We start from the raw sequence: 27,773 nt of genomic DNA, 5'->3' as shown, positions 1-27,773 counted from the left end.
ATAGGTACGCAGTAATCCGGAATATCCTCTAAGTTCGGACTCTGCACAGAATAATTTCCCTAGAAAACGAGAGCTTGCCAAAATATCGGAAATCTCAAGTCAACAACATTGTCATTGTCAAAGGAACCTACAAAAACTACATCAAAATAGCAAGGGAGAAATTGAGGAACTTTTCATCTATTACTAGTTCTGCAAATAAAATAATGCACTTACCATCGGGTAATTTGATAGTCGCAATTCTTCGCTCACGAAAAAGAATGAAAGGAATAATGACAAATCCGCAGCAAATCATCAATACCGGAACCCTAGCCGCCACGCTCTTCTTCTGTTCGACTCTCTTCTTCCTCCCTCCCTCCGGCGATGCCGGAGGGAACCTCTTCTTCTCTTCCTCTCATGGATGAAGCTCCTTTCTCCTCCGAGTTTCCTCCGCTAGTTCACTCTCCTGGTGGTAAGGTCAAGGCCATCTCTAAATGCTGGAACAAAGTGTTTGAATCCACAAATACTTCTCCAAATCCCCTAAAGTTTTCTCACTTCCCTTCGGAACCGGAAATTATCCCCTTTTCTGGAGAAAAACTCTCTTCTGGGGGTGATGATATGAAGCTATGCTTGGTTGGATACTCTGTTGGGAGGCGTCCATACTATGAAGCTCTTCTGGCTGCGATCAAAAAAACATGGAGTTTAAAAGGTTCGATTCAACTCCTATCGCTTAACGACGGCTTTTTTCTCTTCCGTTTCTCCTGTGCGGAAGATTTCGAATTGGTCTGGACTCGAGGTGTTTGGTATATTTTGGGGAAACCATTTGTTCTACAAAAGTGGCATCCGAAATTTGTTCCTACTAGGGAAGACTTTGCTACGGTTCCTATATGGGTGAAAATACACGACCTCCCTCTTGCTTGCTGGAACTCAGAGGGTATATCGAGGATTGCTAGTAAAATTGGTTTCCCAGTGGCTGCTGATAGCTTAACGGAGCAAAAAACAAGACTTACATATGCAAGAATATGTGTTTTGGTAAACTGCAAAGCTACATATCCGGAGGAGATTAAAGTCTCGTTGGACGGGGAAGTGGTAAGGCTGAGAGTTCAATATGAATGGCGCCCATCTCCTTGTCAGCACTGTAAGTCGTTAATGCATTACTCATCTGCTTGCTTGAAAAATCCGGAGAAAATCACAAATGATCATGATTCGGAAAAGGGTAAGAATGTGCAAAATAATAGGGGGAGGAGCTCTAGTAGGAAGCCTCCTCGCATGCCTATCTCCAACTCTGTAGTCGTTGAAAAAGTGCAGGTTTCCAACAGCAACAGTCTAGCACCTCCCAAACCTCAACCTTCTAATGTCCAACAAGTCATTCCATCTATAATTATAGGGCAACCTCTTCAATACCAGCCACACTCCCCCACTTCTAACAAATTAAAATCCATACCTGGAGACACAGATTCGACGCTACCATCTATGATATCTCCTCCTGTGATTGGGGATCAATTTAATTTGGGCATCCCAAACCTCAACTCTCCAAATGCAGCAACCTCTTCTTCTTCCACAAATCTTCAAATCAATTCTTCTTCGACTGGGCAAGTATTTACTTCACCAAACAAATTTGATCTTTTAAATTCAGAGGGTGATTTGAAGGAACAATCTAATTTTTCTGGTGATGACAATGAGAGTGATACGTTGGTTCAAGCAAAATTGGGGAAGGAGAAAATTCTGGTAAACATGACCAAGAAAAATCAAAATCAAGAAACTTCCACAGCTAAAAAACCTGCTAGAGGCAAGCAGGGGAAAAAACCTCAATCCAAACAGAATTCCTGATGTCTATTCCACCGTTAGCTGCGTGGAATATTAGGGGATTTAATCGCCCTGATAAAGTTTTATGCTTTAAGCGTCTCATTCAATCTTTTAAGCTTGATTTAGTTTGCATCTTGGAAAACAGGATTAACATTCATTCTCTGGCTGATCTATTTTTTGAGAGTTCGCATGCTCTTTTTTCTAATGAAGCAAGCTGCAACAATTTTGATCTCACAGAATCTGGAAGAATCTGGGTGAAATGGAACTCTTCTAAACTCTCTTTCTCTCCTTCTGTCACTACTTCTCAATTGATTTCTGGCTTGATCTATGTTGCTAATCAATCCCTGTTTCAGCTCTCTGTCGTTTATGCCTCTAATAGCATAAATGAGCGTAAATTGCTATGGAATTCGCTCTCTCTTGCTGCTCCAGAAAGTCATAAGCCTTGGATAATTATTGGTGATTTTAACTGTTGTAGATTTGCTACATATAAGATTGGTGGTTCTCCTCTTTCTCTTTCAGCTCTAAGAGATTTCAATGACTGTATTTTTCAAAATGGTTTGATTGATCTTCGTTCTGTTGGAAGCAACTACACCTGGTATAATCAAAGACTTGATAATCCTATCCACATTAAACTGGATAGAGTGCTTGTTAATGAAGGATGGCTGGATAACTTCCCTGAGTCTTTCTGTTCTATTCAGAATCCTTCCTGTTCTGACCACAGTCCAATCATCCTGCACTCGGGTTGCAATTTCAAGGCCTCTCACCGTTTTCTTTTTAAAAACTACTGGACTAAGGTGGACAAGTATTGGGATTTATTATTAGAGGTTTGTTCCAAACCTTGTTCTGGTAATCCTCTCACCCATTTTTGTCAATCTCTCAAGCTCTTAAAAAGTAATATCAAAAAAGAATCTTGGGCTACTTCTAATAGTGTATCCAGACATCTTGATTTTTTGAACAACTATCAGAAGCTTTTACTGGAAAAAATGTCGTGTGATCATAACAATCCGGAGCTTAATATTGCTTTCAAAAATTGCAACTCCATGCTGGCTAGTTTCAACAATTTGTATGCTTCTTGGATTATTCAGAGGGCTAAGGTTAACTGGCTCAAACAAGGTGAAGATGACATTAAATTTCTATATGGGAAGATAAGGAGCAGAATGGGAAGTAGGAAGTCTATTATTAACCTTTTCTCTGTCAACTCCTCCAGCAGAGAAAGTGTGATTAACTCTATTATCCAATACTTTCAAGGTTTATATAATCCTCCCTTTGCAATTCATCCGGATTCTCTGGTTATTTCTTCTGGAGCTGTCATTCCAAATAATTATCAACTCTCTCTTACCTTCCCTGTGACTGATGAGGAAATTAAATCTGTTGTTTGTAAGGGTTCTTCTAAATCTGCTCCTGGGCCGGATGGTTTTAACTTCCACTTCTACAAAACTAGTTGGCACATTATTGGTCCTATAGTCTGTAAAGCAGTAAAATCTTTTTTCACTAAGTGCTATATGCCTCGTGGTGTTAAATCTACTGTGCTTGCCATAATACCTAAACACAATAATGCTGTAAGCATTTCCGACTATAGACCAATTGCTCTTTGTAATGTGATTTACAAAATAATTGCTAAAGTGATTGCTATGAGGTTAAAGCCGGTAATGAACATCATTGTCAAAGACAATCAAGCTGGATTTTTAAAATCCAGAGTCTCTACTGATAATATCTTGTTGGCTTCTGATATATTGTTTCATGCAGGAAAAAAAGGAAAAAATAAGATTTTTTGTGCCAAACTAGACATTAAGAAAGCTTTTGATTCAGTTTCTAGGGAATTCCTTATTGCTAGACTCCTTCAAAAAGGTTTTCCTAGTTGTCTGGTTAACTGGATAAAAGCTTGCATATTTGATGTCAATTTCTCTTTCCTCATTAATGGGGCTCTTGAGGGCTTCTTCACATCTTCTGCTGGGCTTAGACAGGGATGTCCTATGAGCCCTTATCTTTTCTGTCTTGTTATGGATGCATTCTCCAATTTATTAGAGGAAAGAGGTTTCAAGGGGATTACTATAAATGATTATACCATCACTCATTTGCTATATGCAGATGATGTTATCATCTTTGGTGAAGCTTCCATTGAAAATTGCAATCTGTTGGCTTCTATCCTTAAAGACTTTGCTGCTGTCTCTGGGCTACAAGTTAACTATGAAAAAAGTGCCTTGATGTTTCCCAAGTATGTTCACAATCAGTCTGTTATTTGCAATGCTCTATCCATTCAGAACAAAACTACCAAGATTACATATTTGGGAATTCCATTGTCTTTTTATAGGCTTAAAATGGAGGATTATATGCCTTTAGTTGATAGTATAAATAAAAAACTTACTGGATGGAAAGCTAACATTTTATCTCCTATATCTTTGAAATGGGATCACTGGGCTGATGGCAGCAATCTTGTTGATCTTATTGGTATTGCTTCTATGGATCAAATACCTGATATTATGCTTTCTAAAATCATTTATAATAATGCTTGGAGATTTCCTGAATTTTTCACTCCCAGCCTTATAGATGTTTTCTCGGGTATTCATCTTATGGGGGGAGAGGGGCACTGTCTGATCTGGTATGATAAAGAAAAAACCTATTTTAAAAATTATATTGATGAATTTTATTCTGATATAGCAGATTGCAGCTGGTATAAGATGGTTTGGCATAAGAGAAATGCTTTAAAATTCTCAGTTTTTGCATGGCTGGCTAATGTGGGAGGTCTCAAGACAGCTGATGCTCTTAGAATTAGGAATATTTCTGTTCCAATTCAATGCAGTCTTTGTTATAATGGTGATGAATCTGTATCACATATATATTTTGAATGTCCTTTCTCATTCAATATTCTGATTGATTTGTTCTCAGAGATGTCTAGTTTTCTGCTTAGGCCTAATATTCGGCAGGTATATGATTGGATAAATGGGAAATATCATGGGAATCTGGAGGTTTTAAACTTTTACAAGCTGGTTATTTCTACCTTGATCTATTTCATATGGAAGGAGAGAAACAATAGAATTTTTGGCAAGCAATTTCAATGTCATAAAACATTACTTTTATGCATCAAGAGAGCTATTTTTGAGAAAACTATGCAATGGAAGAATGATATGAATTTCCTGGACAGATTATGAGGCTGTCTCGCACTATATCTCGTTGCAATCTTGCTGCGGTATCTCTGTTGTCCCTTCGTGCATATGCAGCTATGCTCTCCTGGACGATGATGACACTCCCCTCACTTACCCTTGGATGGCGTATGGTTCTCCATATGCAACTAGGGTTGAGTTTGAGCTGCCATTCTGCTAATTATTTTCCTGAGTCCAGGTATCTATGGGCATGGGAGTCAGTTGTTTGGCTGGCATTTTCGGATATTTTCATTCAGGCTAGGCGGCAATCTTGCTGTTATTTGGAGCTGGACATACTGTGTGGATGATGTTTTGGATGATATCTGGTTACAGCAATCTGATTTTGTATCCACTTCTACATATGTTTTTACCACTATTTTGTTTTCTTTATTGTTGTAAAGAAAAATTTTGGGTGGTATAGGTTTTTATTTTGACCCTCATAAGTTTAGATTTTATTTCTTATGATGGGTAGTCTTTTATCTTACTTGTAATTTCTTTTGATAGTAATATATGGGCTTCGGCCCCAATTTTTCCCACAACAACAACAACAACAACAACATCAAGCCTTTATCCCACTACGTGGGGTCGGCTACATGAATCCTTTTTCTCCATTGTGTCCTATTAAAAGTCAAATTCTCGCTAGTACAGAACTACGTTTCATATCCTGCGAGTGACAATTTAGAGGGTTAGGCCGACATAATCCAAATAAAAAATCTTTAAAAGATACAAAAAAAAAAAAAAAAAAAAAAAAAAAAAAAAAACAGAATATAGTGGTGTCAACATCTCATTCCCTAGGCGTGACAGACGTCAGTGTGGGAAGATTTTTAGGGGTTTGAATTTGCCTGTAGATCACCATAGGAAGAAGGTGGTGTGATGGTCCCGCTTCTCAAGATTGGGGTTGGAGCCAGGAAGAGAAATTGGACCACATTTAAAAAACAGGTGGACCAAAAGCACTTGTACTTTCATTGCAAAGTTGAAAAAGTCTTTTAACACCTTAACCTAACTCTCCTCACATTGCACCCTCTCTCTCTCTCTCTCTCTCTCTCTCTCTCTCTCTCTCTCTCTCTCTCTCTCTCTCTATCTCTATCTCTCTCTCTCATTCATACCAAAATCAATCCAGTCTTTCTTTATCTTACAAGTCAAATTACCACTCTTATATGCACGCGGTACATCCAAAATTTCTTGCACATATGCATGCATAGGCAGCAGTCACTGAATAGAATCCCAAAAATTATGGAATTTTATAAATTTTTGTGTAATGGACTTATATATGATGGGGTAGTACATAAGCGATTATGTACTCCAAAGAGTTGATAGGAAATACTTGAACTTGCAAAGAAGGGGGCCTCACTAGGTGGTTTAGCCCGCCTCCTGTATGTTTGAACCGGCCCCACCTGAGTCGGTTTGGGTTGCCCCATAACAAGAATCAAGAAAATTCATTTTATGTTTAGATTTAAGCTTCGTTTGGACTAGCTTTCGCACTACTTTATAAAGTAGCTTTTAAAAAGAATTTTTTTTTAATTAAAAAATTACTTTAAAAAGTAATAAGAAAGTTGTCCCAAAAGAAACCTTGATTAAGAAGCTTAGCTTTTCTCATAGGCATGGATGTACTAATGGATATGACCAAACTTCAATCCAATTAGAATCTATTTAATGGTATATTTGTTATTTCTTCTAAGCTGGCTTTGGGCTGTTAAGTTCAAGCCTGAGACATAACTAATCTGACTTTTCAAGATTGCAAGGGTAAGAGTGGCTGCTGGGACAATTCTCTAATTCAGGGCACTAGACCAATAATATTCCTGCGGGGTGGATTTACAGGCCAAAGACAGATCCAAACCGCATGCACCCAACTTGAAATTTACATTCAATTAAAAAAAAAAAAAAACACTTTCAAGCATAAGTTCTACCTAAGAATTGGTCCACAGGAAAACATTTCTTTAGAAGTTGAGAATTATAAAACATATAGTGCCTGCAGTATCAGCAAAACGAAAAAGCAACAAAGAATATATTAAAGATATTCTTAAGCTAGAAGGTAACAAACTTTATAGCCTTGAATATTCTCTGAACATACACTATAATAAAAAAAAACTTAGCATGCAATCTCTCACGTTTACCAGAATCCTAAAAGCGGGCCTACACGTGGCCACGATCTAAGATTCCAAATAGCGGCTAAACTAGTAATTAGTTAGCTAAAGCATACAATCACAAATGGGCAATTATCAATATAATAGTTGTGAGTTCACTCCATTCAAAATCAACTTGAGAAAGTGATTCAAAATTTTCAAATTACCAACGGACTATGGGACGAGCTTCCCATCCTTTCTGGTCAGCGATAAATTATTCTGTGCAAAGACTGGACGCAGAACGCCGTCCAAAGACCAACCAGAATGCATCACGTTAGCAGTACCGAGCAAAGGAGTGATGTGGCACATTCTGGTTGGTTTCTCCAGGATTATATATATATATCGATTAAAGTTAAAAGAAAAAGATTTGATTCCCAGTGATCTCAGAAGATAAAAGATGCTTTGATAGAAAAAAGTATAAAACCTTTCCACGCTGGTCATAAAAAGACTGTCCCATCAGGCAATACTCACAAACATCCGTACAAAATCAGGCAGACACTGCAAACTAGTTTTGTTTTACTCAAGTAAGGCATAGCTATCACATTAAATTTTGCCAAGCCAAGCCAAGCTAAGGGTGTTTGAAATGTTTTAGATAAACAAGTAAGAGGAATTTTGGGTCAGCATATTCAAGATCAAATTTTATTTATGAAAGGTCTTGAAGTCATTAGATTCTCTTTGAGATGAGTCTAATATATGTAAAATCAATTAAAATTTATGTTACACATCTCAAAGTTAATCCAATAATTTTATGACTCATTATATCCAAAATTTTAATTAGGATATCCTAAGCTAATTTTTTTCCCAATAATATATGTTGTAGAAGTAGAAAAGAGGAAAAAATGAAGATAACTTGAAATATGAAAGGAACCAACACATCAAGACACAACGGAGCTTTTGCTATTTTACTAATAAAGACAGACTTAAAAGAGGGATTATGATATTTCCTTTCCTGGAAAGGTTAGTTAGTGCTATGAGAGGCCTGAGAGGGTTCAAAGTAGAGTGTGCTACGGTTTGTGGTGAACAGTATTTATCTGTTGAATTCCAGTAAATGCATAATGTCATCCAGCAATGAACATAGACGTGCATAAAACAGGAAAAGAATTAAAGGTACATGGTTTGAATCTTTGGGTGGATAGAAGAATTGCAGAGATTAGTTGTTTCCAACTGGAGAAGCCGTGGCATCCACTGGAGCATCACCATCTCCACAAGTGAAAACTAATTGAAAAAATGGACCAATGTCATGCCTGCTTACATTATCAAAGCTTTAAAAAAAAATTGAGAATTGGAAAGCGAAGTTTTTTATTTTATTTATTTTGAAATTAGAAACATGCATGTTTTCAGTATAAGAAAATATAAAAACAATGATAGTTTGCCAATGATGACTGCACAACGACTGCAAGCTGATGCTGCCACTTTAAATAAGTTAATAATTGTGGTATTTTTTGTGTTATAGACACCAAAATGACATATAAGTATTAAAATTTTGATGTTAGATACGGAAATACAAATAATTTTTTTGGCATGTATGTAACATACCAGCCCTAAACTTTAATAAGACTTGGGCATTATGAAAAAAAAAAAATCTTGAAACATGGTTTCTAGGTCTTTGAGGTTATTTCAAAGATACATATCATGGAAGTAAGAAATAGATTCTGTTCAGATTCTGTGATGATTCAACCAACATATAAGATTTGAACCATTTCTTAAGATTGAAATGACTGACAGAGATGCAGTTGGCTGACATGTTTGTGGATGACAAGGACAACTTATAGATAGCTAATCTCCTAGACTCTTCAATTCACACTGATGCGGACATCAGATCATGAAAGATCTTTTAGAGACGTGACCGACGATCGATGGCCTTGATCGCGCCGATCTACTTTTGAGTATTCATATGTATTTGTTTTAGTAGTCTTATCCGTTTTGCCCTTAAGGGCTTTCTCGTATGTACGCTGTTAGACCGGTCTAGTGGACCGGTCCAACCGGTCCACGCGGGACCGGTCCATACGCGAAACAACGGAAGTTTTCCGCCTAGGCTGAGGCCGCGCGAGCCGCTCGCCTTGCAGGAGCGTTTTAGGAAGAAATTTTGTGGAAGATTAGGAGGGAATTAGAATGTAGGAACTGTTTAGGGAATTCCTTTTGATTTGTATGCATTAAATAGTTTGTTTTCCTAGGGTTTGGGGATCTTGAATTTGGCTGAAATTTGAGATCTCTTAGATTTAGGTTTTCTTCAGGCTCTAGCGGCGTCTAGAGATTTGGGAGAGATCGATCCTCCTCTCGAATTGAGGATCAATTGTATCTTGCTATTTTATTCATCGTCTAGTGGAATACAAATCTTTTCTTGAGTTTTATCTCAGATTTTCCCGGACTAGTGCTGTTTTTCTGCTGTAAACAGCTGATTTCTGCTGTTTTCCTGTTCTGGACAGCAATATTGTTGATGTTTGATCACCGGTTTGGGTTAGGTCTGCTTGCGAACTCAAGTATTACCTTAGGGTTACTTGCGAACTCAAGTATTTCCTATCATACGCCCTAGGTTATTTCCTTTTCATTGTAGGAGGCTATATATAAGCCCCATATGTTTCTTTTGAGATTAATGAATGAATGATAATGAAATTTCATGTACTCTTGTGTTTGTGTGAGAGCTTGAGAGCTTTGGAGTGAAATTCCTAGGTGAGGGTAAGCAGATCACCCACCAACCTTGGCAGAGTAAGGATTCGTGGTTTTCTTTTTTTTTTTCTCAATCCTTTCCTTCCTTCCTTCCCTTCCCCCCTTATCGTTGGCTTAGGGTTTCCAAAAAATCCCCACCGCCGGCCAACACTCCTCCCCCTCCGACCTAGCCGCCGGTCATCCAAGGAGGATCATCCCTTGATTGGTTGATTCACACAATTCCCCTCCCACCTCCATCTCTCCTTACCCCAAACCCTAACATAACCGCCGGCCATAGCAAGCTAAGCCCTAGGCGCCACCCTCCAAACCCTAATTCCCTCCCCCCCCCCCCCCCTCTCTTTCCCCCCCCCCCCCCCCCCATATCTTACACCTCATCAATACTTTCCTCTTGTATAACTCCCACTTTGGAGAGCCGTAATTTCACATTTTCAATTAATTTTGAAATTTGAAATATTTCCTAAAATAGAAATCTATTTTAAGAAAATCCCTTGAATTAAGCTCAAATCAAATTCAAATTGACTTGGTTTTAATTTCTCTTTCCTGATTAAAGGGTCTTTATTTGGTAAGCCATAACTCCTCCCCAAGCCCCCAAGCCTTGATGCCGCAGGCCACTCCTTGTTCCCACCTCCTTAATGCTTTCCAAAATAAAAACCTCTCACTTGGGAAGGATTAAATACTTTCCTAGTTTAGATCATCTTCACTTTGGAAAGAATTCAAATTACAAATTCCAATTAAATTGAATTTGAAATCCTTTCCTAAATAGATTGATTTATTTTTGGAAACTCTCAAATCCTCTCAAATCTAAAATTGATTAGAGATTTCTCTCTAATTCTCTTTCCCCAATTAGCAACCTAAATTTGGAAGGAATCTTGAATTCCCCAATTAACTCCCCATGCATGGCCGGCCCTCCCTATCTCCCCTATCTAATTAATTCCCCATTAAGCTCTCAAATCAATTCCCTTAATCCTTCCCCAAATCCAACCGCCACCTCTCCCCATCAACCCTAGTCGACACCCCAAGTTTCCCTCCACAATTCTCCCTATTTTCCTGAACCACCTGCTTGCGAACCGGGAAATTTCAGCAAAGAAAAGTGGTTGTCCTGCTGTCTGAACATCCCCACTGCTGTCCAAAATCATTATTTGAAGACCTCTCCTTGCTGGCCAGAAAATTCCAGCCAAGATCCTTGCTGTCCAGAATTTTTCCAAGTATCAAAACTGTTCTCCAAGACCTGCAGATTGCCAAAATGCTGTCCCAAGACAGCTAGGAGGATCGTGCAGCTGTCCATTCATTTCCAAGCATCCAAACGACTATGTCGGAGCTCCGTACTTGTCTTTCCCTTAGGTAAACTTTTCCTCCTACTGTTCTATCTTCTTAATTCACCTTTCAATTGTGTTTTATAGTTTGATTCGCAAAAATTCTTGTTGATCCCTCCACTAAAGCATAGTCATTTAGAATGTCGAGTAAGGGACCCTTGCATAGTGACTACTCTTATTGTTAGCATAGGAATTTTGTTGAAAACCTTCCATGTATGCAATGTTAGATTAATTAACTATTTTATGATCGTAATTTCTACGCATGTGATTTAGCCTAAGTTTATTTTATCACCTTAGTGTTTAATCTTATCGTTTAAATCAATATAAGTTTTGCTTATTATTGTTTCTCTAAATTTAAAACATGCAAATTTCTTATTCCAATCATTTTTGCATTTATGTCCTGCATCACACACATCTTCTCTCTAGGGTTGTCGAACTGAAGTGGCAAAAATGCTAAGCCCTCTTCCAAGGAAGATTCATAATCCTTTTCTCTTTACTTCATCTTCCCTTTGTTGTGTGTCTAAGAAATGCATCTAAGAAATGCATCTTTCATAGTGAATGAAATTTCTGACAAACCTGTGATTTTCTTAATAGTGAAACTCTTTGCAAACACTGAAAAAAAAGGAATTGCAGAGCATTGATAAGAACTATATTTTTACAGAAAAATACATTTTAACCCCCCCCCCCCCTCTTTCTTTTGTATGTAAATATATTATCTCAAATATGGGTTGAGACTTCCGCTTGAGTGCAAAATTAGTCAGCATTTTTGCTGTCCTCAAGGTGGAAAGAAGGAAATTGCCTCTGGATAGCGTTGTAGGCTTCTCATGTCGCTTCATAATATGGTAAATTCTTCCACTTGATCAAAACTTCTATGATCCCCTTGTCTCCTTGGCGCACCCCTTGCACCTCCAACGATTCTAATATTACTTTCATATCTTCCGACAATGTAGCCGGTAGTGCAGGTGAGGGTGCATGGTCTCCAATGGCTTGTCTCAGCTGCAACACATGAAATACTAAATGAATGACTTAAGTTTGAGGCAACTTTAGGCGCTCCATGACTCGTAGGGTCTAAAGTATCGGGGAGAAAGCTTCTCGTTCCTTTGTCAAGCTACAGTCCTCAATCTTTAAGGTCGAATCTTCAAATAAATTGTCTCCAATTTCAAACTATACATCCCTCATGTGTTCATCTGTCCGCTACTTCATAATTTGTTGTGCTCGTAGTAGATGTCCCTTCAATTCTCCAAGATTCGGTCCCTTACTCACAAGTACTACACTGATGATATTGGTGTGTTTTCATGCCCATAATGTAGGTGATGAGGAGATCTCTCCCATATAGGATTTTAAATGTTGTTTGGGTTGTTGTAAGCTATGAAGTGTTATATCAGTACTCTGCCCAGGCTAGCCATTTGGCCCACATCTTTGGGTATTCTAGATAAAGAAACGAAGATAAGTCTCCACACTGTGATTTACCACCTCCGTCTGGCCATCTGCTGGGGGTGGTAAGCGATACTTCGCTTCAAGATAATCCCATGCACCTTGAATAGCTCCATCCAAAAAAGACTTAGAAAGACATTATCTCGATCATACACTATGTCTCGGGTATGCCATGCAAATGGACCACCTCTCTAATGAAAGCAACTGCCACTGACACTACAGTGTATGGGTGGCGTAGGGGAACGAAATGAGTGTATTTGGTCAATCTGTCAACCATCACTAAAATCACAGTGAATCCTTCTGACTTAGGCAATCCCTCAATGAAGTCCATAATCACCTCTTCCCACACCTTCTCAGGTAAAGCTAAAGGTTGTAAAAGACCACCTGGAGCCATAACCTGATATTTGTATCTCTGGCATACATCACAACTAATCACCACTTCTCCACATCCTTCTACATGCCCACCCAGTATAGCTCCGCTACCAGTCGACAATATACCATTTGGATTCCCGAATGTCCCTCAATAATTGTGTCATGAAACTCCTGCAACAAGTGAGGGATGTGTGTTGATGTCTTGATAGCACAAACCATCCCTGGTATAACATCTTCTGACCAACCAAGAAATAACCAGGATGACTATCCTTGTTCTGAAGTAAATCTCATCTAATTTTACTCAGCTCTTCATCCAGCTCGCTCTCTTGCTTCAAGACCTCCCAATCCACCACCATGGTGTCTGATAGAGCTATAACCTGAGGATCTTCTTTACGTTTGGAGAGAACATCTGCCACTTTATTTTTCACCCTGAGCTTGTATTGGATCTCAAAGTTATACTCTACTAAGTAATAACTTGGAAAGCCACCGCTGATGCTCCTCTATCACCATCCTCTTCTCCAGCAAGAACTTCAAACTCCTTTGATCAGTCCTAACTATGAAGTGCCAACAGGTAAGGTCACCACTTATGAATTGCTAACATAATTGCCATCCATTTCCTTTCATATACTGATTTTAATCTGGCCCTAGAAATCAACACATGGATGAAATAAGCTATGGGTCACTGCCCTTACATGAGAACTGCTCCCAACCCATAGCATGATGCATCAATCTCCACTACAAACAGCTGGTTGAAATCTGGTAGTGCTAACACAGTGACACTACTCATAACTTTCTTTAGCTGCTCAAATGCCTGAGTGGTTGCCTCCCCCCATTTGAAATTATCCTTCCTTAGTTGCTCCATCAATGGCCAGGTTATAGAGTTGTATCTCTTTCACAAACTTCCTGTAATGTTCTGTGAGTCCTAAGAACCCCCTTAGCCCCTTTAGGGTTTTAGGCAAGGGCTAAATCCACCATTGCTTCTATCTTGGCTGGATCTACTAATACCTTGGCATGGGACACTATATGTCCTAAGTACTCCACCCTCTGCTACGCAAAAGAGCACTTCTTCAAGTTTACATATAGTTGGTGCTCCTTCAAAGTTCCCAACACCATCCCCAAGTGCTCCAACTACTCCTCCGACTTGCTATAAGGATCTCATCAAAGAATATCATAGCAAACCTCTGAAGATAAGGCTTGAACAGACTATTCATGAGTGACTGGAAAGTGGCGAGGGCATTAGTGAGGCCAAAAGATATCACCAAGCACTCATAGTGTCCCTCATAAGTTATGAAAGTCGTCTTATGGTCGCATTCAGATTTGGTGATACCCGAACTTCAAATCAATCTTTGAGAACACCACTGAGCCATGCAACCCATCTAGCAGCTCATCAATGACCGATAAGGTTTACGGACAAAAAACCTTGGCATGAAGAAGGAATTATAAGCGATCCTCCTGATATTTTGGGCCATACGAGATAGTGAAGCATATAGGGGCCGTGGCTTATCACCTACAGTTACCACCATCTGTAGCCATCCATCCAGTATTCGATGTGTCCAGTTGCGACGGGTGATAAGAGAGCCTCATTCCTTCCTCTATACTTCCCTCGACCTTGATAGAGGACATGGAGGTGTTGTTGGAACCACTGGATGTAGCAGGAGTGCTACCAGGAGAAACAGGAAGACAGGAAATGTTGATCATGTGGAAGGGTCTACCGAAGCACGAGGTCACGTTGGAGTCCTACTAGACTATGCAGCAGTAGTTCAGTGCATTCCACCTTGGGGACAAGGTGGAAATTTTGGGGGAGTATTGATATAGCAAAAGTAGGGAAAGACTAGCCAACCCAGCAAGGAAGTCCAACCTAGGTGGGGCCGGCGGACACGGAGAGAGGCGGATGAGGGAGTGGGGCCCAGTAGAGAATTAAAGCATTATATTAGGAGAAACTTTCCTTATTGAAACATTTCCTAATTAAATTGTTTTCCAAGTTAATGAGAGAAACATATTAGGAAGGAGGCTAATTTTGGAGGGAGGGAGAGGATGCTTGTTTAAGTTCATAGTAGGGTTTATTTTATTCTCATGCAGATTTTATTTTAAGGGCTATAGTTTTCTTTGTATGAGGGATCCTAGCGGCGTCTAGGGTTTGGAAGAGAAGGTCCTCCTCTCAAAAGAGGACCATTGTATCTTACTTTTGTTATTTGATTCCTAGCAATAAAAAAATCTATTTTGTGCTAAATTTCTCTTGTTCGTTGGCTGTTTTTTTATCCCAAGGCGTATCACCAGATTCTTAATTGGTGCCAAAGCTATTTTGCGATGAATGAGACATAGAATGATTGAAATTGACATTGGTAGATAGATATTGCTGAAATATAATGACAACCATACATAAAACAAGAGCCACCAATAGCTCCAAAAATTAATATCAACCAAACAGATATAAACACACCAACTAATAACAAGCATTGATGGATAAACCACCTCTGCTGTGTAAGAAATTCTTTTTCCCCATTTTCATGTTACTACATATATATAGAGAATGCATTTTTCATGTAAGAATTGTACCAAAATATGCCATCTTAATGAATTAGCCAAGTTTCTTCTTATTATCTCCTTCTCTATATAGCATTTCCCATCTCAATCAACATGCTTACTATACTAGTAGTCTTTCATGGTATCAGAGAAATTGCTTAACAGCAATTAGTGTTCAACCCACACTCTTCTTTCCCATGGATCAATCCAAAACCTCATCTATGAATGAACAAAGTAAATGACAATGCTGCACCTATTAAAATCAATGGTATCATCATTTCCTTATCTCTCAAATTCTTGATGTTCAATGTGTGAAATCCCTTAAGTAAAAGAAGTTAAACTCTTGAACATCGAGTCACCTTTTGATATAATGGTCAGAATTTCATCAAGAAACTCCGCAGTTATGACTATTTATGCTTTGAATTATTGAAATAAGATTTGCACGCTTTTAAGTAAGAGCAATAAGAATTAAAACGTTAGTCACTTAACGACAATAGAAAACAAGGGAGGGGTGCCTCTGCTTAAGCCAAATCACACAATAATAATTACGATCACAAAACAATTAGAACTTCAACATAAGGAAATTTAGGGGATTTTCAATAACATCCCTAGATTAACAATGAGAGTAGATGCTTGGGGGAAATTTAGTTTCAGATTTTAGAGGGTGGTGGATGGAAGGAAATTAAAAAATTGTTTCCCTAATTAATCCTTTAATTTGTAAAGATTTAAGAGGGATTTGGAAAGAGGGAGGGGGCGGGTAAGAGGGAGGGAGAGGCTTTGAATTCTTTCCAATGAGGCTTTAAATTTGGAAAGCATTTAAGTGGGGCAGGGGGGTTGGCGGCATCAAGAGGGAAGAAGGATTTGGGGGAAAGAAATCAAGCCTACTTAATTTGGAATATTAAATTAGGAAGGAGGGATCTCATTCCAATCTAATTTAAAATTCAAATATGATTAATTTTGAAAACTTTCCTAAAATAGAACTTCGTATTTTAGGAAACAAATTCAAATTCAAATAGATTTGAATTATGAATTAATTGTGTTACCTAAAATATAAAGACCCAATTAGGAAGGGCTTTGATTGCATGCATTGATGGGGGAATTCAAAGGGGCCGGCGGCTAGGTTGGATGGGCTGCCAGTTTGGTGTGTGGGGAATAAGGTCAGTTGGGAGATGGGGAGGTTGGGGTGTTAGCCAAAGAGGAAGGGATGGGGGTCTATGGTTGGCCGGCGATGGGAAGCTTTGGAGGTGGCCGGCGGTTTTGGAAGCGGTGGTTGGGTTGTGTGGTGGAAGGAAAGGGAGGGAGGAGGAGAAGAGAGAATAGGGATGAAAATAGCCACAAACCCGGATGCTTCCAAGGTTGGTGGGTGATTCGATTCCCTCTCCTAGGGATTTCTTTCCAAAGACTCTCAAGCTCTCACAAGAACTTAACTTGCATAAATTTGATTATAATTCATTCATTCATTAACTTCAAAAGAAACATAAGGGGTCTATATATAGCCTCATATAATGAAAGAGAAAATAAAAGACGATATTGCCCCTAGGGCTTACATATGACAAAACCCTTAAGTAAGGGTATAAATGTATAGCGGGAAATACTACTAAAACAAATACATAAAGCAAATAAATAAAACAAATGCAAATGAAGACTCGAAAATAGATCGGCACGATTGTGGCCGTAGATCATCGGTCACGTCTCTGATATACTTTGCATGATTTGATGTCCCCATCAGAAGGTAATAACCACACATGCTCAAATATACTCACACAAGAGCAGCTACTACCTCTATAAATTAATATCAACCATACAGATATAATCACACCAGCTGATCACAACCACTGATAGATAAAACGCCTATGCTCTGTAACAAACTCTTTATTCCCTTTCTATCGTTACTACATATATATATAGAGAGAGAGAGAGAGAATGCATTTGCCTATGCAAGTATTGCATTAACATATACCGTCATAAAAATTAGCCAAGTTTCTTCCTAATATCTCTTTATCAATATAGCAGTTCCAATCTACATGCCTCCTAGTTAGTAGTCTTTCAGATAATACAAGCTGTCAATGATTTTGGATGTCGAATAATGTGGGCCTAAAATTAAATGTTCGTCTGGATGATTGCGGATGGGATAGTCTTTAGGGCCTTCCTCAATGCAAAAAATTGACATTCAATGATAAACTACTGTTCCGCATTAATACAGAAACTTTAAATCAGCATGTATTTGAGGTCAAAAGAATTGTGGGACAGATGGAGAGCGCAGTTTCATATAGATTCAAAGTATACCGCAATAAGGAAGCTGTTCCATTTCTTACAAAGTAACAATATTGCTAATATGAAAATATTTACTTACAGCATTATAGCAGCTTTGGTGCACAGAAAATAATGGAATAATTGCATATTCCAAATTCAGACAGGAATTGCATGGCATTAAAGCAGGAATTACATATTCCAAGTCAAACAATATGATGATGGATTTGTGACATTCAGGTAGAATTTCAATGTTTTTGTAGCCAAAGGTACTGTCACGGATGCATAAAATCATTAGGACAAATGGATTCCATGACCCACTAATCTATCATTGATATTTGTTACCTATGTGAATCCTTGTGTAACTTAGGTTATGTCATATGACATAGAAGTAAACGAAGTGGCATTGGCTAGATATTGAAGACCACTGATGTGGCTGGAGGGCATGGAATAGGTTTTTTTGAAAGGCCGGAGGACCTAGTGGGGACCAAAGGCCAACAGGCCTAGTGGGGTAAAAAAAAATGCTTGGGAGGAAAGAAGAAGCCACAAATCACTCGTTCAAGTAAGAAAACACCTCTCATACAGATCCATATACAAGAATAGAAAAAAGCCTCTGATTACTCATGTGGTGCCAATTAGTGCATCCGGCGAGCTCTAAAGCAGGCAACCAGTTGATGAGCATTTTTTTTTTTTAGAGATATTATATTTAATTATTTATAATTATTCTTTATGTAATTTTGCGTATACATGCCCATTGAGGGAATAAACAACTCAAAATTTCTAGCCATTTCATCTTTTCTACATGATATTAGAGGAAACTTAGGGTTATCTTTATTTCATCCTTTGTTTGACCTCACTTTTGTTCTTTTCGCTCTTCAACATGACTAGCTTCTTTGACTTTCCTTCTAAAAAGTCAAAAATCATGAATGGAAAAAATCAGACTAATTGAGAGCAATATGCCTCATATTCCTTGAATAGAAGAAATTACATGAAGTGATCCTAATGTGTGAAGACCTTTCTTAAAAGAAAGGAAAAAATCCATCATCCTATGGATCCTCTCCAGCGCCAAAAGACTCAATGTTCGCACTTCGGAATGAAACAAATTCCATAACCATGACATGGTTATTAATATTGTGATTCTCAAATTAGTGGGTCATATATGTTCCTAACAACTGCAAAAGGCGCTTGAGATACCATCAAACAAACGTAATCATAAGTTAAGGATGTTGATCTATGAAATCAAAACTAAAATATTAACAACCAAGCAAGGTAATATTCCTATCAAAGAATATTTTAATGCAATGAATGTTTAATGGCTTGAACTAAGACATGACATGTAGTAATAATGCAATGATTCCCAAGCCGTTCGTAGAAAGAGAGAGAGTTTTTTGAGTTTCTTACAAAACGTGATAATAAATTCAACCAATTGATATTTAATTTAAGCTGAAAAAATCTACCATCTCTGAATGAAGTCTTCTCAATTACATGAGCCAAAGAAGAAAAAATGATGGAAATGCTTAACAACAAAACCTCAGAAATATCTGCTATAATGACCATGGAAGCTCAAGATAAAGAACTTGTAATTACTTCTTCCCAAAAACAGGGGCAAAAATCTTCTCTCAAAGGAAATCTCCGGTGCAACTACTACAAGAAAAAAGAGCAAATCAATGAAAAATATTGAAAATCTCATGGAAAGCTCGAAGATAATGGTGAAAACAAAGAGGTCACTCAAAAGAGCAAAATTGCCATTTGAAATTAGAAAGGTTCAACTCAGAAAAAATTGATAAACTCAAGAACTTTCTCTAACTCTCTAGAAAAATTATTTGAGTCGTACTTTCTAACCCAAAATGGTATGAATTCTAATTCCTGTGTTTTTAATATCTCAAATTCCCCTCACATCTAAATCCTAGATTTAAGAGCTAGTGATCATATGAAAAACTTTATTAATTTTTTCCAAACCTAAAAACCCTGCCCATCAATAGAAAAATATAAATAGCTGATGATTCACTAACAACTATTGTAGATCAAAGGAATATTCTTATTTTTCTAGCATTTACCTTCAACGATGTACTTCATATTCCTAACGTTGCAGTAAATATTCTATCGAAGTATAAAAAGACTAAATAACACAACTACAAGGTAACATTTTTCACAAATTATTTTAGGACCTCAATATGAGGAAAATAATTGGGCAAGCTAAAGAAAATGATGTGTTATACATTCTTGAATATAAAAACATTCATTTTCAATATAGAAATCATTTGAGAATATCATTACAAGCTAAGGCATCCCTCTTTTAAAATCTTACAATATATATTTTCTTGTATTTGATGAATGTTCAAAATGAAGACTTTCATAGTGAGACTTCTGAAATAATAAAACATCATTGAAATTCTTTTACTGAAAGTGATTCCAGATCTACTCTTTTCATATTAATTCACTCTGATAGTTAAGGGCCCTCAAGAATCCATAACATTTATCACTTTTTTTTATGATTGTACTCAAATGGCATGGATATATATTATCAAACAAAATTTTGGTGTCGGCTTTACCCTCACGATCTTTATTGATATAATAAAAAATCAAAAATAAGATGACATCAAGCATTTTGCATTATGATTATTATAACCAAAGTTTATCTTCTTTCTTAAATAAATGGCATATCATTCAACAATCCTCCCATCCTGACATCCCCCAGCAAAATGAGATCATAAAAAGAAAATACCATCACCTTCTCGAAGTCATCGAAAATCTTCTTTTTTCCAAAATCAAGCATTCCTAATCACCACATATATGGTTAATCAAATACCCTCAAGAGTAATTTAATTCAAAAGTTCCCTGAACTACCTTGTGAAATACTTCCCTACAAACAACTTCTTCTCAAATTTTTCTCAAAAAATATTTGGGTGTATTGCTTATGTCCATATCCATAAACAACTTTGGGATGAGCTTGATCCAATAGCACTCAAATATGTCTTTGTTGGGTATTTCTCCACTAAAAACAAATATAAGTGTCATCCTTCGTTCACTAAAAATTTCTTCATTTCAAAAGATGTCATGTATGATGAAAAGTGAATTTTTTCAATCAAACTCATCTTCAGAGGGAGAACAACCAACTATAAGATAAATTTAAGAAACCCACTCATTTCCATCTTGACATCCCAACTACGTAAATTTGAATCAATGTCACTTCAAGTTTATGCAAGGAGGAATAAGCCTAACTAAAGTCTCCAACAAGCTCAAGCCACAAAACCATCGCCAAGTAATAATGATCAACATATCAACACACTTCTACTTTGTATCACACATATCAATATATATCTCTTCAAAAATTTTCCCATATATATAAAATCTTTCTTACAAACATCAAATCCAATTCCACAGATCACTCGTCCAAGTAAGAAAACAACTCTTCCACGGATCCATGTAAAAGAAAGTAATGAAGGAAGACTCGTATTACTTGCATTGTACCAATTGACGCATTCGACAAGCCCTAAAGGGGGTAGAAGGTTGATAAACATATTTTTTATGAGTTATTATATTCAGTTATTTCCAATTATTCTATATGTAATTTTATGTATAAATAGTCATTAGAGGAATAAATAACTCGAAATTTCCTAGCCACTTTTTGTTTTCTAAAGTTTTTTTCACCACTCTAAATTGGACTCAGGCTCCCAATGCAAGAGATTGAATGCATCTATAGGAAAAACATATGAGAGAAATTAATTATTCAAAACCAACAACTTATCTCGAAACTACACAAATATATGATAAAGTTGAACATAATAAAGGGCTAACAAACGGCTAAAATTTTAAACTAACTAAACTATAGAAGCTAGTTTAAACCAAAATTGAAAAATGGCCAAAAGCATTGATCAATAACTCAGCAACCTTACATACATCCACATCAATCTTGGAAGTACATCGCCATTTGCACATTCTTCTCCACGAAACCGCACTTCTCATAGAATCCTCTAAGTTCCGAGGTGCAATCAAGGATAACTTTATAGCAACCTGCAACCCTAGCATGTTCCGCAAGGAACCTCACAACTCGCTGCCCAAGACGGCGGCAGCGAGCTGCGCCATCGACGACGACGTCCTCGATGTGGCCTACCTTGCCGCAACCGCGGAGGAACTTTTTCTCCACGAAAACGCTGCCGGTGGCAACGATCCGACTAGTTTTCGGATCCTCAATGACGCAGATGATGTGATCGTCACCGAGGGCTGCGAGTTCCGCGAAGCGGGAGCAGAATTCAGCGACGGAGATTGGAGGGCAGGGACTGAGCTGACCAAGGAGCTCCACGAAACCCTTGGCGTGGTCGGAGATCTCGAGATATCGGATTGGAAGAAGATCGTCGGTATAGGGGTCGGTGTCGCCAGTCCGCGTATCGTTTGATGCTTCCGAATCCATGGAAAATATTGTAGCCTTGCCGGCAAGTAAAATTCTACGCTCAAATTTTAAGTAGCGACACTATTTTTATATAATTATGTTCAATATATAAATAATAGAAATATATAAATAATAGAAAATTAATTTAAATTAAAAAAAGAGTAAAAATGTAAAAACAATTCTCATTTTTTATTTAAAATGAAAATGTAAAATTAATATAAATTTATATTCAAAATATAAATTAATTTTATATTTTACTTAAAATGCAAAATTAATTTCAAAGTAACTCTATATTTTCACTACAATTAATTTTATTTATTAATTATAATGTTATATATAGATAATATATCTCTATATTCAATCAAAACAAGTAAACTTAATAAAACTCAAAATATTTTACACCTTCCTAAATATTTTTATCTAGGTATTGTCAAGCGGTCGCCATTTGAACAGGAATGCAAAATATATTTTATAATAAAATTATCATAATTTTAATTAGTTCTTCTAAGAAAATCAAATGGTCTATCAATTTTTTATTTGCATTTTTATTTAAAGGGTTTTCTTCTAATTAAGATGTGAATTTTAATGGATCTTATGATTTTTTATTTTATTATACTAGCTTTTTTTTTATTTCATGACTGCTCATATATTTCATCAATGAAGATAATATGACAAATGTATTTATTTCATATGGAATATCTTAGGTCTCTTCTTTTATATTACATATCTTGATTTCTATATATAAAATTTGAACATAATTGATAAGCCACAAAAAATCGCCTTAATCTGGCACGAATCTTGATGCATATATGAATTAGAAACTTCCATAATTAAATTCAGGACCATCCAAGTTTTGATTTCAACAAACTTATAGTCAAATTGAACATCACGAAGAGACAAACCCAATTGCATCAAAATCAGTCTAATCTAAGCCCAAATCAAGAGTCCAAAGTATACTTGGATGGTTCAAAGCATTAAATTGATAACCAAATGATCGTTGAATACGTCATGCTTATAGTCGAATAGAGCGACTCAACGAAACAAATCCAACAAGCCCAAGATCACTTAATTTTGACATCATTAAGGCAAAAAAAAGCTTAATAAACACTCCATAATCAAGAGAATCGCTATCAATTATCACCTGATGGAACTCTCCCAACATGTCCTTGATCTTCTTCATATTTATTAGTCATGTCACTACTAAAAAAATTATAAATATACCATCATTCTTTTCTTAAGGAGGAGGAGGGGGGAACGAAGAAGAGAAACGACACTTTGTCTTATAGAATTTTGAAGCTCCACCCCGACAAATCATCACCACCAGGCTGTCGTTGTTGAATATCCCCCATACCATCATTGTAAGACCTCCATTTGGAGGCCATTGATAGTTCCTTCTTACCACCGTCGTCTGACTATGATCCTTCCGACCACTGTTGCCTGACTATGATCCTTCCGACCACTGTCGCTCGACTATGATTCTTTCAACCACCCTCACCATCCAGCTATGATCCTTCCTACCACAATCACTCGATTGCAGTCCTACTGACATCTATTGCCTGCTGAGTATGATCCACCTGGCTTTTGTTGCCTGATTATGGCCCTTCCAATCTCCGTTATCTGCCAACTATGGTCCTTTTGGCCATCATCATCCGATTATGAATCTGCCAATCAAACAAACAGACTTTAGAGCAATTATTATGTCATTATCCAACTATATAATATGCTTTAGATGATATAAACTTGGTACATTGACCCAACACCTTCTTCTCCCGATGAAGGACATCATATGTAATTGATTACAAGGACTAGTGGATTCATTCAAACTAGGTAAGTCCCTGTGATTTTCCTTCTTTTTTAGTGTTTATACATAAAAGTTCTAGTGTCTCTAATGAATTTGGTATTCCTCTATCTTATATGTTTGTATGTTGAATATTTGCACAAAGAAAGGAAACTAAATTCTATATCTCTTTACTATCACAATTTTTTTAGAATGTAACAATTTAGTGTCGTATGTGGAAAATGATTTAAGACTGAGGGGTAACCTTTGCAATAACCTCAAAAGGTCATTCACGTCAATGACTTGAGCTCGTTTAAATGGGGTCACCCCTTTAAAATCTCTAATGGTCTCTACAAACTCTTCCCAAGAAATCTCATTATTCACTCTTCCCTCTTCCCTAAAATTTCACTCTGCTGACCTACCCACCAATGCTTAGCTTATTAATCTATATGAAATATTGCTAAGGGAAGCTTCCCTACCTTAAGAACACTACATACTATCAAAGGCTTTCTTCAACCTCAACAGCCTATCCTATGCAGCATGAGGATCTATGACTCCTTAAAATTAGGGAGATCTTTGTCTAAAAAAATAGCTACAAATTACGGTCTACTCATCCCCCTTCACACTTAACATTATGCTATGGGCTCCTCCCATCAACTATGCTACTAGCTTAGCAAAACATGTCAATGAATCTATTGTTACAACTTCTGTTGTACAAGGGACTCTAGTAACTCTGGAACTTTGCCCATTAGCAGCTTCATGATCTTGAGGGTCCATTCACATCAATGCTTCATACTTAAAAAGAAGAAGAATAAGTAATTCAATAAACATTAACTATCTATCTCTTGCTTTATCCTGATGAATTATTTCCTACGGCTCAAGTACTTATTAAATTCCTCCCAACCGTTACTCTGATACTGCCGTGTAACACCCCAAGGCCTAAAACAAAAATTTAAACCTACTTTTCCTATTTACTTGCTAATTCTTTTATACTTTATGATTACACCATAGACAACTAATCGTTCAAAATTATATATAATATATACCCTGAGAGTAAATACAAAATATTTCTTTCAAAATAATTAAATTATAATTATTGTAATAAAATAAGAAAAATTTTATCTAAATCATAAAATTATATATATCTTTCAAAATCATATTTTCTGACTCAATCTATTCATGAGAAATCTTATCCTTACCTGAAATATAATAAACATGGTGAGTATGATACTCAGTAGGCCATCCTTTTCGCCACATAATAAAATTCAATTCACAATTCAATATAAACATAAATAAAATAATAAAAGTACTATTTACTTTACAGTTATTTTTTTTCACATAAAAAAAGTGAATGAAAGAATGCACATGCATTAATGTTCATATAACTCCCAAATTTAATCTCCCATATGCTAAATAAAGGTGCATAATAAAGCCAAAATAGAGTTGAGTATATTCCAATAGAGAGTCAGAGCTAGAATAGAGCAAAATAATCCAAAACAAAGATATATTCATCTTGGGCCCAAACAGAGAATTTTAGAGTATACTTATTTTCCACAACAGAGCTTCAAAATATCATAAAATGCATTATAATATAAATGTAATATGTCATTTAAGAATTTAAAGCAATTAGAAATTAAATATCCGCTTCTATAAAATCCCCCACATTTAATGTGACTATACAGAGTAATCAGATTTTTGTTAATTTTATAGAGATTTTATGACATGCTAAATCAACATACTTTGCCAATTGTACTAAGGTTTATATATGTAACTATTTTCATAATCATTAGGAATTCATACAAAATGAACAAATCGGTCAAAATTTGTATTCTTATGATCAAATTATCTAAAACGGAGAATATAACAATATACTAAGTGTTATATGATGCAACCTTTCTCAAACTCAAGGAATATAAATTTAAAAGCATATCTTTTTATAAATACTTGAAAATTAAAATAAGAAATAGTTAACATGTTGCTTACCTCGAGCTCGACAATTTTCTCAGCTGGTTGAACGAACGATTTTCTGATCTTTGACTCCAAATTTCCTCCTTTTCCTTCTCTTTCCTTCCCTTTTCTTATCTTCCCATTCTTTCTCTTCTTCCTCTGTAAGTTGAAGATGCAATTGGTTTTGATAAATGGATCAATATTTTTTTAATATTTTAAAAGCACTAATTAATTATAGCGTCGCAGCGTCCATAGAGAATCTTTATGATTCTCCAAGAATCTCCCAAGTTTAGACCCAACACTGCAACGACGCTACACCACAAAAGCTCTACTTGGGGCCATAACAGCTCTATACGACACCATAACAAGTCAAATATTCATGACATTAATGATAATCTATCACATTTCAAAAGTTACATAGTAAAAAATCATTATAATTGGAGATATTATATTTTAATCAAATTTAGGAGAGATAAAATCTAAGAAATCAAAATTACTGAAAGTAGAAATAGGATTTGGGTTATCTACTATTATTAAAACACTTTTCTCAATTAGAAAGATGGATCAAAATGGTTCGAAACAAATTTTCTCTCTTCTTCCTCCCATTTTCTCCTCTTCCTTCCCTAACAAGGCATGCAAATGAGGGGTATGGTTAAGGTGGTGGTGAGATTAATTAAAAAAGATTTAGACATTTTTATTATTTTAAAAGACACCATTCTGACTTAGTATATTGACGCTCAACTTTCAAGTGCCGCTGCTTTCGCTGCCTCGGGCGCCGTGTAAAAGCTGCCTTGGTGCCACAACGCTCACTCAAAACTCATTTTTCGTACAAAAAATCTAAAAGCTCAATGTTGGGGTGCCACCACCTCCACACAGCGGTGATCCCAGCGCAGTAGTGCTACACCTCATAATTTTAGAAATTTCAAATTAGGTTATTTTATAAACAAGTTATTACAAAAAACAACAATAATAATAAAAAAAAAGAATTAAAGCTAAACTGGAAAAGGTGAGACATCATCCTGCATATACAGTCGGATACAAGTACTATGTCAGACACAGCTCATCTTGGCCTGTTGGTTGAGAGCTTAGGCTTCCAACCAAGAGGTCTAGGGTTTGAGTCTTTGTGTATGCGTATATTTTAATATGAATTAAACTTTCGAGCATATTTCCTTAGCAAACGAAGCAGTAGATATATATATTTTTCAATTTGATGCAATAAGGAGCATATAAAATATTAAAATCCAATTTCCTTATGCATAATTGTTCAAATATGTTTGTTTTTTGTTTTTTTGTTTATTTTTTAATTTTTTTTGTAAAATAATATGATGAAAAATTTATTTTGGCTTGCTCATTTGATTAAGCTATTCAAAATTGGTCCGAACTAATTAAAATTTAAACTTTTTTGTACTGCGGTTATAACCTAAATTCAAATATAGTTTGAAGTTAGTTCAAACATCTTGTTGGAACCACATGGAAGATTATGTTAAATGAGATTGCGAGCAGGCATAGTGGGGCATGTGTGACGGAGCTTGTGGAGGAAAGTATTGCGTGTAAAGAGGAATTAATGGGGAATGCATCAAAATTCTGACATATCGTGTGAATGAGGGCAAATTATTGTATCCAGTGTCCGGATTTGTCTGGACATCAATCCAGACGCGTCACATCAGCAAAATGCATTGGACCCCGATGTATTTGGGTGACGTGGCGCATCTGGATTGGTTGTCCGGACATCAGGTGACCGTACACAATAATTCACCGTGAATGAGAATATGAGTTTGTGGAAGTTCAAATTTTGATTTCAATATAAATAGTTTACTAATAAAAGAATATACATTTGAATGTGTATTTTAATTTAAAATAAAATTTAAATATATTTTTTGATGAAATTAAATAACATATATATTTATGAACAATGCAAAGGTTTTTGTCAAATTTCATAGAATTGGTGAGTGAGCACGGTTGGGAACCCCATCCCGGGTTCGAATCCCCTCTGCATCGATCTCGTCTTTTTTTTTTTTTTTGAAAAAAAAAAAATGAGCTCGATGCCGGTGGATG

The 27,773-nt window shown here is 36.6% G+C and overlaps 1 protein-coding gene across 8 annotated transcripts; it reads right to left on the bottom strand.

The window, feature by feature from the left end:
* Positions 1-161: 161 nt before the first annotated feature.
* LOC110106181 (probable glucosamine 6-phosphate N-acetyltransferase 2) lies at positions 162-22,052 on the bottom strand. 8 transcript variants are annotated; one of them, XM_028699366.1, is made up of 3 exons: positions 21,496-22,052; positions 5,566-5,586; positions 162-264 (listed from the first exon to the last, which is right to left on the bottom strand). In XM_028699366.1, the coding sequence occupies exon 1, from the start codon at positions 22,013-22,015 to the stop codon at positions 21,512-21,514; it is 504 nt and encodes a 167-aa protein (XP_028555199.1). In that variant the 5' UTR covers positions 22,016-22,052; the 3' UTR covers positions 162-264; positions 5,566-5,586; positions 21,496-21,511. The 8 variants fall into 8 exon arrangements, with proteins under 8 accessions (XP_028555199.1, XP_020691678.1, XP_028555200.1 ...); XM_020836019.2 differs by having other exon boundaries at positions 21,505-22,052; XM_028699367.1 differs by lacking the exons at positions 162-264; positions 5,566-5,586 and adding an exon at positions 7,989-8,260.
* Between the last annotated feature and the right edge of the window lie 5,721 nt (positions 22,053-27,773).

This window comes from Dendrobium catenatum, unplaced genomic scaffold (genome assembly GCF_001605985.2).
Source record: "Dendrobium catenatum unplaced genomic scaffold, ASM160598v2 fragScaff_scaffold_1263, whole genome shotgun sequence".
Lineage (NCBI taxonomy): Eukaryota > Viridiplantae > Streptophyta > Magnoliopsida > Asparagales > Orchidaceae > Dendrobium > Dendrobium catenatum.
The sequence above is the reverse complement of the archived record's forward strand: the minus strand, read 5'-3'. Positions and strand labels throughout refer to the sequence as shown.

Coding starts and splice junctions, on each gene's coding strand:
- LOC110106181 (XM_028699366.1), bottom strand. CDS start 22,015: ATGGATTCGGAAGCATCAAACGATACGCGGACTGGCGACACCGACCCC.